Source organism: Callithrix jacchus, chromosome 12, assembly GCF_049354715.1.
Source record: "Callithrix jacchus isolate 240 chromosome 12, calJac240_pri, whole genome shotgun sequence".
NCBI classification, from domain to species: Eukaryota; Metazoa; Chordata; class Mammalia; order Primates; family Cebidae; genus Callithrix; species Callithrix jacchus.
The window spans coordinates 22,467,554-22,481,750 of NC_133513.1; the positions used below are offsets into that span (position 1 = coordinate 22,467,554).

At 43.6% G+C, this 14,197-nt stretch overlaps 1 protein-coding gene across 1 annotated transcript in view; it reads left to right on the forward strand.

Annotated features, from left to right (window-relative positions):
• Positions 1-588: 588 nt before the first annotated feature.
• Positions 589-14,197, forward strand: part of LOC100394174 (phospholipid-transporting ATPase ABCA3-like) — a 46,314-nt gene continuing 32,705 nt past the window's right edge. Inside the window, exons 1-3 of the mRNA XM_078346846.1 lie at positions 589-727; positions 870-971; positions 1,225-1,478. Of these exons, the coding sequence (XP_078202972.1) occupies positions 589-727; positions 870-971; positions 1,225-1,478 (495 nt within the window). The remainder of the gene's footprint in view (positions 728-869; positions 972-1,224; positions 1,479-14,197) is intronic.

Consider the following 14,197-nt stretch of genomic DNA (forward strand, 5'->3'; position numbering starts at 1 on the left):
GAGTTGGGGTCTGAAGAGGAAATTGCAATGGTAACTGCGTTTTCGTTGCTGTTGTTAACGGTGTTTGGTATTTTGGAGGAAGCTAAAGAGCAATTTGATTTAGAAGACTATTCCTTCAGTCAGATCACGCTGGAACAAGTCTTCCTGACCTGCCAGCTTGGGTGACAGCAAGACTCCGTGGAAAGAAAAGAAAAAGAAAAGAGAGAGAAAGAAGAAACAAAGAAGAAAAAAAGAAGTGCCCTATACGTAAGTCCCAAGAAACTCATCTACTCGTCAAGCTGGACTGGTCTGCGTCGTTATTTGGTCTCCTGGCTCCTTCCCAGTTTGGGAAGAGATGCTCTATACAGTCCCGGGATTTTCCCCAACTAGGAAGAGAAGCTCCTCTTCCTGCAGTGTTCCTTTAGCGCCCTCTCCTGACAAAGCTTAACTTCGGAGCTGGAGCAATATTCTCGTACCCGGCACAGCCGGGGAGAGTGAATTTGCCATGTGATCGAATCAGAACCTGCGATTCTAAATAGGAAGCTACACTGGTCCCAAGAATTGGGTTGGGGTCGGCCAAGAGGAGCAAGCATTGTACAACTGGGGAGCATGAGAAATACACGGAGGTGGAAACGCCGGGGTGGCTGGCGGGTGAAAGCAGCGGGAGCAGATGAACCGTCCGGGACTGAAGTCGCAGGGGAGGCTCAGGCTGGAGAAAGGGACGCGAAGACGGCGCGCGTGGCGCGGGGTGTGCCCCAGGATGGAATCCTTTGAATGGCCCGCATGAGGGGTTTGCAGGACCCCGTGCCTTTGGGAAGTTCTCCGTTAACCCCAGTAGACCCTGAAGAGCGGCGGCTCATGAATTTTCTTAAACTTCTGTTCCGCTCAAGGTGACCGCACACGAGGGAGACAGGAGTCCGCGAGAGGCGGAGGATTGTGGGGGTTCGTCCAGGTGGGTCGACAGGCGAAGAACCTGAAGAGCACCCGGAAGAGTACCTAGGTGGGGCCTTTTCAGGGACTTGGGGCGAGGGCAGGGCGCATTGAACGAGGTAGGTGGGCGCAGGGAACGAGGTGGGTAGGACAGTGGGTGAGGTCCCCGCCCCCTCACGGGCCGGGGCGGCGGAAGCAAGGAAGAGGTGACCTTGGGCGGGTGGGGCAGCCGGTGGGCGCACTGGAGCTGCGGGGTAACAGGTGGAACTAACTGGGAACTACGACTCGTAGGCGCACGTGCGAGGAGGGACTGAGGAGCACCTGTGTGCTCCGCTCGCGCACCGCGGACCGCTTCAACCGGACCTCCTGCAGTCCGCACCGCTGACCCCTACCGCTCCACGCCCTGCGCGCCCTCGGCCCTCGTGCAGCCAGCTCCCGGCCGGGTCCGCGCGAGGGCCAGGTTACAGACCTGCTCGCGGGCATCTGGCGGTTGGGAAGGGCGTTCGGAGGAGGGGTCCCGCTCGGGTGGACGCGAGCTCCTCAGTGGCGGAGGCGGCGAGACCTGTACGGTGAGTGCCCCCAGGCCGGTCCTCCTGCCCGCGTCGCCCTGCTTTGGCCGCTGCTCCCCGATGCCCAGGAGGCCCACCCGATGCCCGCGGTAGGCGCGGAGACCCCAAATGGGCGCCCTCACAAACAAAACCGACGCATATAAATCCCCAGAGACTTCTTCATACCCCTAAACACACACACACAATCAAATCAAGAAGACGCACTGTTAGGAGTTTTATACTGGCTATGCAAAGCGCTTGAACGCACTGGCTTTGGGAGCAAATGCCTTGTCTCTAGTCCTGACTGGTCCAGAATTTATCTGGTGTGACCCAGGATAAATTCCTTGGTTTCTCTAAGCCTCCGTTTCCTAAAGCTTATATCTGAAAATAACTATAAGAGGAAAGAAAACTATTGTATCCAACTCAGAGGGCGGTCCTGATACTTTGCAAGAACACTTCAAGTGTTCCATAAATAGCAGAAGGGGTTGTGGAAATTCAGTGCTATAGGTAGTTTAATTTGTCTTGGTTTTCCTTTGTCAAAGCATAAATTGCACCAGAGAAAGTTACATATGTAAGGAATACTTTATGCAAAGCTATCGCCCCAGGGAATAGAGATTAGAACTCAGTCTAACTAACTCTGCTGAAACAAAGTGTTACAAATGTTTCCTCCGTGATTAGGCCATCTGTGTTCGCTAATAGGCTCCCAGGGAAGTTAGACTCCTACCCTCCCACGGAAACTGGGAGATAAGGGCACTTCTTCCTTGATGATTGCATTTCAAAGGAATGGTTCCCAGGTCCTTAACAAAGATGGCTCTGGTTTGTAAAACGACTAAGAGGCTTTTAAAAAGAGTTACCTATATCTCAAGACAGAAAAAGAGTTTACGGTGAAAAGTTTTCTAAAGAAAATACTCTGTATTAGTCCGTTTTCACACGGCCGATAAAAGACTTACCCAAGACTGGGCAATTTACAAAAGAAAGGGGTTTATTGGACTCACAGTTCCACATAGCTGGGGAGGCCTCACAATCATGGCAATAGGTAAAAGGCAAATCTCACATGGTAGCAGACCAGAGACCTTGTGCAGGGAACCTCCCTTTTTAAAAACCGTCAGATCTCATGACACTTATTCACTGTCATAAGAACTGTAATTTTCTTAAAGAAAGACCCGTCCCCATGATTCAATCATCTCCCACAGGGTCCCTCCCACAACACGTGGGACTTATGGGAGCTACAAAATGAAATTTGGGTGGGGACACAGAGTCAAACCATATCATTCTGCCCCTGGTCCCTCCCAAATCTTGTATCTTCATGTTTCAAAACCAATCATGCCTTCCCAACAGTCCCCCAAAAATCTCAACTCACTTCAGCATTAATTCAGAAGTTCACAGTCCAAAGTCTCATCTGAGACAAGGCAAGTCCTTTCTGCCTATAAACTTGTTAGTTACTTCTTAGATACAATGAGTACAGGCATTCGGTAAATACAGCCATTCCAAATGAGAGAAATTGGTCAAAACAAAGGGGCTACAGGCCCCATATAGATCCAAAATCCAGCAAGGCAGTGAAATCCTAAAGTTCCAGAATGATCTTTGACTTCATGTCTCACATCCAGGTCACGCTGATGCAAGAGGTGGGTTCCCATGGTCTTGGGCAGCTCTGCCCCTGTGGCTTTGCAGGGTACAGCAAAAGCCATTCAACAAGTCTCTAGGGAGTTCCAAACCTTCCCACATTTTCCTGTTGTCTTCTGAGCCTTCCAAAATGTTCCAACCTCTGCCCCTGCCTGTTACCCAGTTCCAAAATCACTTCCACATTTTTGGTTATCTTTTCAGTAGCAGCCCCCTTTGCTGGTACCAGTTTACTGTATTAGTCCATTTTCACACTTCTAATAAAGGCACACCCAAGACTGGGCAATTTATAAAAGAAAGAGGTTTATTGGACTTACAGTTCCACATGGTTGGGGAGGCCTCACAATCATGGTGGTAGGCAAGACAAGAAAGCTTGTTCAGGGAAACTCCCCATTTTAAAACCATCGGATCTTATGAGACTTATTTACTGTCATGAGAACAGCATGGGAGAGACCCACTCCCATGATTCAGTCATCATCCACAGGATCCCTCCCACAATTGCGGGAATTATGGGAGCTACAAGATGAGATTTGAGTGTGGACACAGAGCCAAACCATATCATGCTCTAAGAAAAGAAAGTTTGGGGCCTATGGTCAGGAAAAAGCCTTTTTAAGTCAAAATGAGAAGAACTTTAAGGCTGTCTTGGCCACCTGATTTTACGCAAAGTAGGCAGAAAATTTACAAGAAAAGAAACATATATTTAAGTACAATTAAGAAAATTACAGTATTTCAGGTAAGCAGTTCCGTGCTTTTTAGAAAATGAGTTGAAATTAGATAGTATAAATTTAATTCTATGAACAATGTAATTGCTTAATTTTCAATAACTATTCTTTCATGACTACAGTTGGGCAAGTTGCCCTAATAATTTTCAGGCATTTTTGGTTCACGTTCCTTTCAACCCTCCTTCTCCCTTACAAGGGTTGCATCCAAGTTAGGGATAACGGTGGGGGGTGTTTATTATTTAGGAGCAGGATGTTGGCGTAAACCTGTTCCTGGCCAGGCTTTTTTGGAGTCAGAACTCTTCTGCCATAAGATCCCCTAAGTCTATCTTGGGAATAGTGAAAGGGATGGGATGATGCTGAGGAGCTTGGCTTTGACGTTTCCTTATGGTGCATTCTTTCCAATCCATTCTTTTACCCTGGAAAGGATAAACGGAAAGAACTGGCCATGGTCTTTTTAGGTTTAAGTATTGCTCTGTCTTCCCTGAGTCCAAAAAATAAAAGACTGAATGAGGGATGGTACTGAATTGAAAACTTGTTTAATATTCCAAAACATTACCCACTAAAAGAGCAAGGGAAAAAAGTTATTGGGAGAGTGTTTCAGATGATTCCTTCGTCACAGGTTTACCTGTTCCCCCATCTGAAGAGTTAATTAAAAAAACAATGCAGGTACATTACATAAAATTCAAACCCTATGGACATGCAATTTGTAGAATGTGTAAGGCTCCCATTTCCCACCTCCTGAGGACATGCTATCAACAGATCTTCTACCATTTTTCTTTTCTATACATATACTAATTTTTTTTTCAAAAAATGTGTTTATATCATGTAGAATGTTTTACAGTTTACTTTTCTGCCTTAGCAATGTATTGTCCTCCCATGACAGGACATCTATATCTATTCCTTCTTTGTAACAAAGGAACAGAATTTTATTGAAAGTATTGCCATGATTTATATAATCATTGTCTGTTTTTATTTGATCTTACTGTTTCCAGTGTTATTGTAAACATCTTTCTGCCTGAATCTTTGTTTTGCCTTATGAAATTTGTTTTTAGGTTTGTTTGCTTTCTTTTCTTTACCTTTAAGACTTTGATCTGCTGCGTAAATTCCGTTACTGTTAAGTTTGCAGACGTATATTGAGTATACTGATCAATTGCACTAAGGGGTAAGTATCTGATTCCTCTTTTCCTAACTGAATACCATTTATTTCTTTTTGTTGCCTGATTGCCCTGGTCAGAACTTCCAATACTATATTGACTTGGAGTGGTGAGAGAGGGCGTCCTTGTCTTGTGCCAGTTTTCAAAGGGATCCTTTCAGTTTTTGCCCCTTCAGTATGATATTGGCTGTGGGTCTGTCATAAATAGCTTTTATTATTTTGAGATATGTTCCATTGATACCTAATTTATTGAGAGTTTTTAGCATAAAGGGGTGTTGAATTTTGTCAAAGGCCTTCTCTGCATCTATTGAGATAATCATGTGGTTTTTGTCTTCGGTTTTGTTTATGTGATGGATGACGTTTATATATTTGTGTATGTTGAACCAGCCTTGCATCCCCAGGATGAAGCCAACTTGATCATGATGGATGAGCTTTTTGATGTGCTGTTGGATTCGGTTTGCCAGTATTTTATTGAGGATTTTCGCATCAATGTTCATCATAAATTTTGGCCTGAAGTTTTCTTTTGTAATTGTGTCTCTGCCAGGTTTTGATATCAGGATGATGTTGGTCTCATAAACCGAGTTACGGAGGAGTCCCTCTTTTTGTATTGTTTGGGATACTTGCAGAAGGAATGGTACCAGCTCCTCTTTGTACCTCTGGTAGAATTCAGCTGTGAACCCATCTGGTTCCAGACTTGTTTTAGTTGGTAGGCTATTAATTTTTGCCTCAATTTCAGACCTTGTTATTGATCTATTCAGCAATACAACTTCTTCCTTGTTTAGTCTTGGAGGGTGTAAGTTCGAGGAATTTATCCATTGCTTCTAGATTTACTGGTTTATTTGCATAGAGGTGTTTGTAGTATTTTCTGGTAGTTTGTATTTCTGTGGGATTTGTGGTGATAACTCCTGTACCATTTTTTATGGCATCGATTTGATTCTTCTCTCTTTTCTTCTTTATTAATCTGGCTAGCAGTCTATCTATTTTGCTGATCTTTTCACAAAGAACTAGCTTCTGGATTCATTGATTTTTTTGAAGGGTTTTTGTGTGTCTGTCTCCTTCAGTTCTGCTCTAATCTTAGTTATTTCTTGTCTTCTGCTAGCCTTTGAATTTTGATCTTGCTCCTCTAGTTCTTTTAAGCATGACATTAGGGTGTCGATTTTTAGATCTTTCCTCATTTCTCTTGTGGTCATTTAGTGCTATGAATTTCCCTCTAGACACTGATTTAAATATGTCCCAGAGATTCTGGTATGTTGTGTCTTCATTCTCATTGGTTTCAAAGAATATCTTTATTTCTGCCTTCATTTTATTATTTATCTGTAGTCATTCAGGAGCAGGTTGTTCAGTTTCCATGTAGTTGTGTGGTTTTGAGTGAGTTTTGAGTTCTTAACCCTGAGTTTAATTTGATTGCACTGTGGTCTGAGAGACTGTTATCATTTCTGCATTTTTTGAAATTTCTTCTATTTTTGATTGTTAATGGCTGAAGAAAGTACTTGAAATGGATTTCAGCCTTCTTAAAATTATTAAGATTTATCTCGTGGCCTAACATATGAACCCTCCTAGAGAATGTTGTGTAAAAAATATTTTATATTGTATTAGGCGTTATGAGTATCTAGAGAAAATCTGAGGCATAAGGAGTATGTGTGTAGATTATATGCAAACACTATACCATTTTATCCAAGCCACTTAAGCATCCATGGATTTTATTATCCTCAGGAGTTGTAGAACTCGTGCCTAGTTGGTGCTTGCCTGTAGCCTGTGTCCACTGGTGTCAGCCTGGAGACTGGGTGTATGGTTGCTAGGCCAGAAACTAGGTCTGTGAAGAACTGGGTCCTGCCTGGAGTCATCTCAGGACCTGGGTTCACAAGGCTTGGCACAGGGAAGACCTGAGCCCTGTGTTTGCAGGTGCCTGCCAGGTGTTTGAGCCTAGATATGCCATCCTGGTGCTGGATGGAGCTGAAGCCCAGGGCCGTTGGGGCCTGCCTACTGCTTGGGTCAGCCTAATTTAGGAGCAGGCCCAGAAACCAAGTCCACCAGGCTGGTCTGGAACCTGGGACTGCAGAATCTGGCCTGGCATTGGGATGGACTTGGAGACTCAGTTTGCTGATACCAGCCTGGCAATGGTAAGCCTGGAGCCTATATCTTTGGGGCCAGCCTGGCTGCTGGGTCTACCAGGTAGACCTAGAACCTGGAGCTGTGAGATCTGGCCTGGTGCTAGGGCGGACGTGAAGGCTCAGTCCCCAACTTATTTTCTTGATATTAGGTTAGCTTCTGATGGGCAGAAAATTTAGATTTTGATAAAGCCCCTTTTTTTATGGTTTGTGTCCTTATATCCATTTTAAGAAATCTGTGCCTATCCCAATGTCAGAAAGATACTCTGTAGTGATAGCAGAGATTTTAAAATATCTTATGTTCATCTTACGTTCTATTTTAAAAAGTTGCTTATAGGAGAAGTTAACTCTAGCATTTTGTTATTTTTTTCCAGAGAAGATTCATTTTTTTATGCTAGGCAGCTGTCACTACTTGCAATCTTGGAAGCGCCCTCATCCAGTATTAAGGATTGAGATTATTTGAAGCTGGGATTTGTAGAAGCTAAAAGGATTGAGATTATTTGCAGTCCCTGGAGAGGCCAATCTTCTTTAGGTTCCTCCTTATAAAGTCAAGTCCTAATTCCTTCCACTCCTTGCCCTGAATTCCAGCTCTCTTTCTTGTAGCCCCAACAATTTAAGTCAAATATTCAAGGTCACATAGTTGTGAAATGCCACACGATAGTGATGGGATTTCAACCCAGGCAGTCTGACTTCAGATTCTGGGTTATTAAAAGGAATCTTCCATGTCACTCCTACCATGAGGGATGGATTTCATTTGCTTTGCTTCCCATTGCACACCCCTCACATGACATGTAGTAGGTGCTTAGAAAATATACATTAAGCGAGGGAGAGAGAAGATGGTGCTGTAGGACCATCTCAGGATTGCAGCTCTCAGTGAATCTGCAGATGGTGAGTGGATGCCACATTTCCAGACGGATCTTTTTTTTTTTTTTAATTTTTTATTGGATTATAGGTTTTGGGGTACATGAGCAGAGCATGCAAGACAGTTGCGTAGGTACACACATGGCAGTGTGCTTTGCTTTTCTTCTCCCCTTCACCCACATTTGGCATTTCTCCCCAGGCTATCCCTCCCCAACTCCCCCTCCCACTGGCCCTCCCCTTTTCCCCCCAATAGACCCCAGTGTTTAGTACTCCCCTTTCTGTGTCCATGTGTTCTCATTTTTCATCACCCACCTATGAGTGAGAATATGCGGTGTTTCATTTTCTGTTCTTGTGTCAGTTTGCTGAGGATGATGTTCTCCAGATTCATCCATGTCCCTACAAACGACACGAACTCATCATTTCTGATTGCTGCATAATATTCCATGGTGTATATGTGCCACATTTTTCCAATCCAGTCTATTATCAATGGGCATTTGGGTTGATTCCAGGTCTTTGCTATTGTAAACAGTGCTGCAATGAACATTCGTGTACATGTGTCCTTATAGTAGAACGATTTATAGTCTTTTGGATATATACCCAGTAATGGGATTGCTGGGTCAAATGGAATTTCTATTTCTAAGGCCTTGAGGAATCGCCACACTGTCCAGACGGATCTTTATCGCCCACAGACCAGGAGATTCCCAGGTGTAGGAGCCGCACGGGCTGCCAGCACGGCTGTTTGGGCCAGGGCCACAACACAGCAGCACTGCATGGAAAATACACTGGTTTGGTTGACCTGTTAAACTGGCAATTGGAGATTTCAGAAGGCAGATTAGCACATTCATCTGATTAAACGGGACTTAAACAGAAAGCCAGGCCTGGAGATTCCTGGGCAGCAACGTGATTCCAGCCAGCGCACTGGGTTGCTGCATGGGAAATCACATAGATCCTGGCGCCCTTGCAGCAGGCAACTGGAACACCTGGGAGAGAGTCAACCGTTCAACTTAAAAAAAAAAAAAGAAAGGGCTCTGAGGCAGGGAGCCAGGTGATTAGGCTCAGCAGCCACCCCCACAAAAACAAACAAAACAGCAATTGGAAATGCTCGGGGTTGAGAGTTTCATGGCAAACCCAGCTGAACCCAGGATGGTGCAGCTTGGAGGGGGAGGGGTGTCCGCCGTTACCCAGGCACTCGACCACTACAGAGGTACACGGCCATTGCTGATGCAGCCTGCCATTGCCAAGGCAACCCGCCATAACAGAGACAGTCTGCCACTACAGAGGTGGGCCATCATCACCACAGCAGCTCTAACCACACCCATATAAACAGGACTACAGGGAATTGCACACGGCAGCAGGGTGGAGCCCATGACAAGGGGGCAGAGCCCACAGCAGCTCAGCATAGCCACTACAGGCAAGCAGTGATTAGACTGCCTCCTTGCTGGGCAGGACAGCACAACGGACACTCATAAATAAAGCCCTAACTCCCCGGGACAGAGCACCTGAGGGAAAAAAAGGGGCTTTATGAGTTCTGCTGCAGCAGACTTAAACGTACCTGCCAAGCAGCCCTGAATGAACAACAGAGCTCACAGCTCAGCACTTGAGCTCCTATAAAGTACAGACAGTCTCCTCAAGCAGCTCCCTGACCCCCGTATATCCAAAGAGTCACTTCAGAAGGGACTGATCAGACTGACATTTGGTGGGCATCATTCAGGGACAAAGATAGCAGAAGAAGAAATGGGTAGCCACCCTCACGGTTCCACAGCTGCTACAGGTGTACCTCAGGCAAGCAGGGGCTGGAGTGGACCTCAGTAATCCTACAGCAGAGGGGCAAGACTGTTAGAAGGAAAACTAAGAAACAGAAATACTTCATCATCAACAATCTGGACATCCACTCATAGACCCAATCAGAAAATCAGCAACTACTCAGACGACAGGTGGATAAATCCACAAAGATGGGAAGAAACCAGCACAAAAAGGAGGAAAACACCCAAAACCAGAACACCTCGCCTCCTACAAGGGACCACAACTCCTCACCAGCAAGGGAACAAAGCTGGATGGAAGATGAGTGTGACGAAATGACAGAATGAGACTTCAGAAGGTGGGTAATGAGAAACTTCCGTGAGCTAAAAGAACACGTTCTAACTCAATGCAAAGAAACTAAGAACCTTAAAAAACTATTTGAGGAAATGATAACAAGAATGGACAACTTAGACAGGAATATGAGTGAATTGAAGGAGCTGAAAAACACAACACTAGAACTTCGCAAAGTATGCACAAGTTTCAACAGCCGAATTGACCAAGCAGAAGAAAGAATATCAGAAGTCGAAGATCAACTCAATGAAATAAAACAAGAAGCCGACATTAGAGAAAGAAGCACAAAAAGGAATGAACAAAGTCTCCAAGAAATGTGGGACTATGTGAAGAGACCTAATCTACGTTTGATAGGTGTACCTGAATGTGACAAAAGAATGAATCCAAGCCAGAAAATACTCTTCAGGGTATTATCCAGGAAAATTTCCCCAACCTAGCAAGGCAGGCCAATATCCAAGTCCAGGAAATACAGAGAACACCACAAAGATATTCCGCAAGAAGAGCAACCCCAAGGCACATAATCGTCAGATTCACCAGGGTTGAAATGAAGGAGAAAATGCTAAGGGCAGCCAGAGAGAAAGGTCGGGTCACCCACAAAGGGAAGCCCATCAGACTCACAGCAGATCTCTCGGTAGAAACTCTACAAGCCAGAAGAGAGTGGGGGCCAATATTCAACATCCTTAAAGAAAAGAACGTTCTTTTTTTTTTTTTTTAACTTTTTATTGCATTTTAGGTTTTGGGGTACATGAGCAGAACATGCAAGACAGTTGCATAGGTACACACATGGCAGTGTGTTTTGCTTCCTTTCTCCCCTTCACCCACATTTGGCATTTCTCCCCAGGCTATCCCTCCCCACCTCCCCCTCCCACTGGCCCTCCCCTTTTCCTTCCAATAGACCCCAGTGTTTAGTACTCCCCTCCCTGTGTCCATGTGTTCTCATTTTTCATCACCCACCTATGAGTGAGAATATGCGGTGTTTCATTTTCTGTTCTTGTGTCAGTTTGCTAAGAATGATGTTCTCCAGATTCATCCATGTCCCTACAAATGACACGAACTCATCATTTCTGATTGCTGCATAATATTCCATGGTGTATATGTGCCACATTTTTCCAATCCAGTCTATCATCAATGGGCATTTGGGTTGATTCCAGGTCTTTGCTATTGTAAACAGTGCTGCAATGAACATTCGTGTGCATGTGTCCTTATAGTAGAACGATTTATAGTCCTTTGGATATATACCCAGTAATGGGATTGGTGGGTCAAATGGAATTTCTATTTCTAAGGCCTTGAGGAATCGCCACACTGTCTTCCACAATGGTTGAACTAATTTACACTCCCACCAACAGTGTAAAAGTGTTCCTTTTTCTCCACATCCTCTCCAGCATCTGTTGTCTCCAGATTTTTTAGTGATCGCCATTCTAACTGGCGTGAGATGGTATCTCAATGTGGTTTTGATTTGCATCTCTCTGATGACCAGTGACAATGAGCATTTTTTCATATGATTGTTGGCCTCATATATGTCTTCTTTCGTAAAGTGTCTGTTCATATCCTTTGCCCATTTTTGAATGAGCTTGTTTGTATTTTTCCTGTAAATCTGTTTGAGTTCTTTGTAAATTCTGGATATCAGCCCTTTGTCAGATGGGTAAACTGCAAACATTTTTTCCCATTCTGTTGGTTGCCGATTCACTCTAGTGACTGTTTCTTTTGCCGTGCAGAAGCTGTGGAGTTTGATTAGGTCCCATTTGTCTCTTTTGGCTTTTGTTGCCAATGCTTTTGGTGTTTTGTTCATGAAGTCCTTGCCTACTCCTATGTCCTGGATGGTTTTGCCTAGATTTCCTTCAAGGGTTTTTATGGTGACAGGTCTTATGTTTAAGTCTTTAATCCATCTGGAGTTAATTTTAGTGTAAGGTGTCAGGAAGGGGTCCAGTTTCTGCTTTCTGCACATGGCTAGCCAGTTTTCCCAACACCATTTGTTAAACATGGAATCCTTTCCCCATTGCTTGTTTTTGTCAGGTTTATTAAAGATCGTATGGTTTCAGATATGTTGTGTTGCCTCCGGTGCCTCTGTTTTGTTCCATTGGTCTATATCTCTGTTTTGTTACCAGTACCATGCTGTTTTGATTACTGTAGCCTTATAGTATAGTTTAAAATCTGGTAGTGTGATGCCCCCCGCTGTGTTCTTTTTGCTTAGAATTGACTTGGCTCTGCGGGTTCTCTTTTGGTTCCATATGAAGTTCATGGTGGTTTTTTCCAGTTCTGTGAAGAAAGTCGATGGTAGCTTGATGGGGATAGTGTTGATTCTGTAAATTACTTTGGGCAGTATAGCCATTTTCACGATATTCATTCTTCCTAACCATGAACATGGAATGTTTCTCCATCTGTTTGTGTCCTCCCTGATTTCGTTGAGCAGTGGTTTGTAGTTTTCCTTGAAGAGGTCCCTTACGTTCCTTGTGAGTTGTATTCCAAGGTATTTTATTCTTTTTGTAGCAATTGTGAATGGCAGTTCATTCTTGATTTGGCTCTCTTTAAGTCTGTTATTGGTGTAGAGGAATGCTTGTGATTTTTGCACATTGATTTTATATCCTGAGACTTTGCTCAAGTTGCTTATGAGTTTCAGGAGTTTTTGGGCTGAGGTGATGGCGTCTTCTAGGTATACTATCATGTCATCTGCAAATAGAGACAATTTGGCTTCCACCTTTCCTATTTGAATACCCTTTATTTCTTTTTCTTGCCTGATTGCTCTGGCTAGAACTTCCAGTACTATATTGAATAGGAGTAGTGAAAGAGGGCATCCTTGTCTAGTGCCAGATTTCAAAGGGAATGCTTCCAGTTTTTGCCCATTCAGTATGATATTGGCTGTTGGTTTGTCATAAATAGCTTTTATTACTTTGAGATACGTTCCATCGATACTGAGTTTATTGAGGGTTTTTAGCATAAAGGGCTGTTGAATTTTGTCAAATGCCCTGCGTCAATTGAGATAATCATGTGGTTTTTGTTTTTGGTACTGTTTATGTGGTGAATTACGTTTATAGACTTGCGTATGTTGAACCAGCCTTGCATCCCAGGATGAATCCTACTTGATCATGATGAATAAGTTTTTTGATTTGCTGTTGCAATCACCTTACCAATATTTTATTGAAGATTTTTGCATCTATGTTCATCATGGATATTGGCCTGAAGTTTTCTTTTCTTGTTGGGTCTCTGCCGGGTTTTGGTATCAGGATGATGTTGATCTCATAAAATGATTTGGGAAGGATTCCCTCTTTTTGGATTATTTGGAATAGTTTCAGAAGGAATGGTACCAGCTCCTCTTTGTGTGTCTGGTAGAATTCGGCTGTGAACCCGTCTGGACCTGGGCTTTTTTTGTGTGGTAGGCTCTTAATTGCTGCCTCGACTTCTGACCTTGTTATTGGTCTATTCATAGTTTCAGCTTCCTCCTGGTTTAGGCTTGGGTCAGGACACAGGAGTCCAGGAATTTATCCATTTCTTCCAGGTTTACTAGTTTATGTGCATAGAGCTGTTTGTAATATTCTCTGATGATGGTTTGAATTTCTGTGGAATCTGTGGCGATTTCCCCTTTGTCATTTTTTATTGCATCTATTTGGTTGTTCTCTCTTTTATTTTTAATCAATCTGGCTAGTGGTCTGTCTATTTTGTTGATCTTTTCAAAAAACCAGCTCTTGGATTTATTGATTTTTTGGAGGGTTTTTCGTTCAGTTCAGCTCTGATCTTAGTGATTTCTTGTCTTCTGCTGGGTTTTGAGTTTTTTGGATCTTGCTCCTCTAGCTCTTTCAATTTTGACGATAGGGTGTCAATTTTGGATCTCTCCATTCTCCTCATATGGGCACTTATTGCTATATACTTTTCTCTAGAGACTGCTTTAAATGTGTCCCAGAGATTCTGACATGTTGTGTCTTTGTTCCCGTTGGTTTCAAAGAACTTCTTTATTTCTGCCTTCATTTCGTTGTTTATCCAGTCAACATTCAAGAGCCAGTTGTTCAGTTTCCATGAAGCTGTGCGGTTCTGGGTTGGTTTCTGAATTCTGAGTTCTAACTTGATTGCACTATGGTCTGAGAGGCTGTTTGTTATTATTTCAGTTGTTTTGCATTTGCTGAGCAGTGCTTTGCTTCCAATTATGTGGTCAATTTTAGAGTAGGTGTGATGTGGTGCTGAGAAGAATGTATA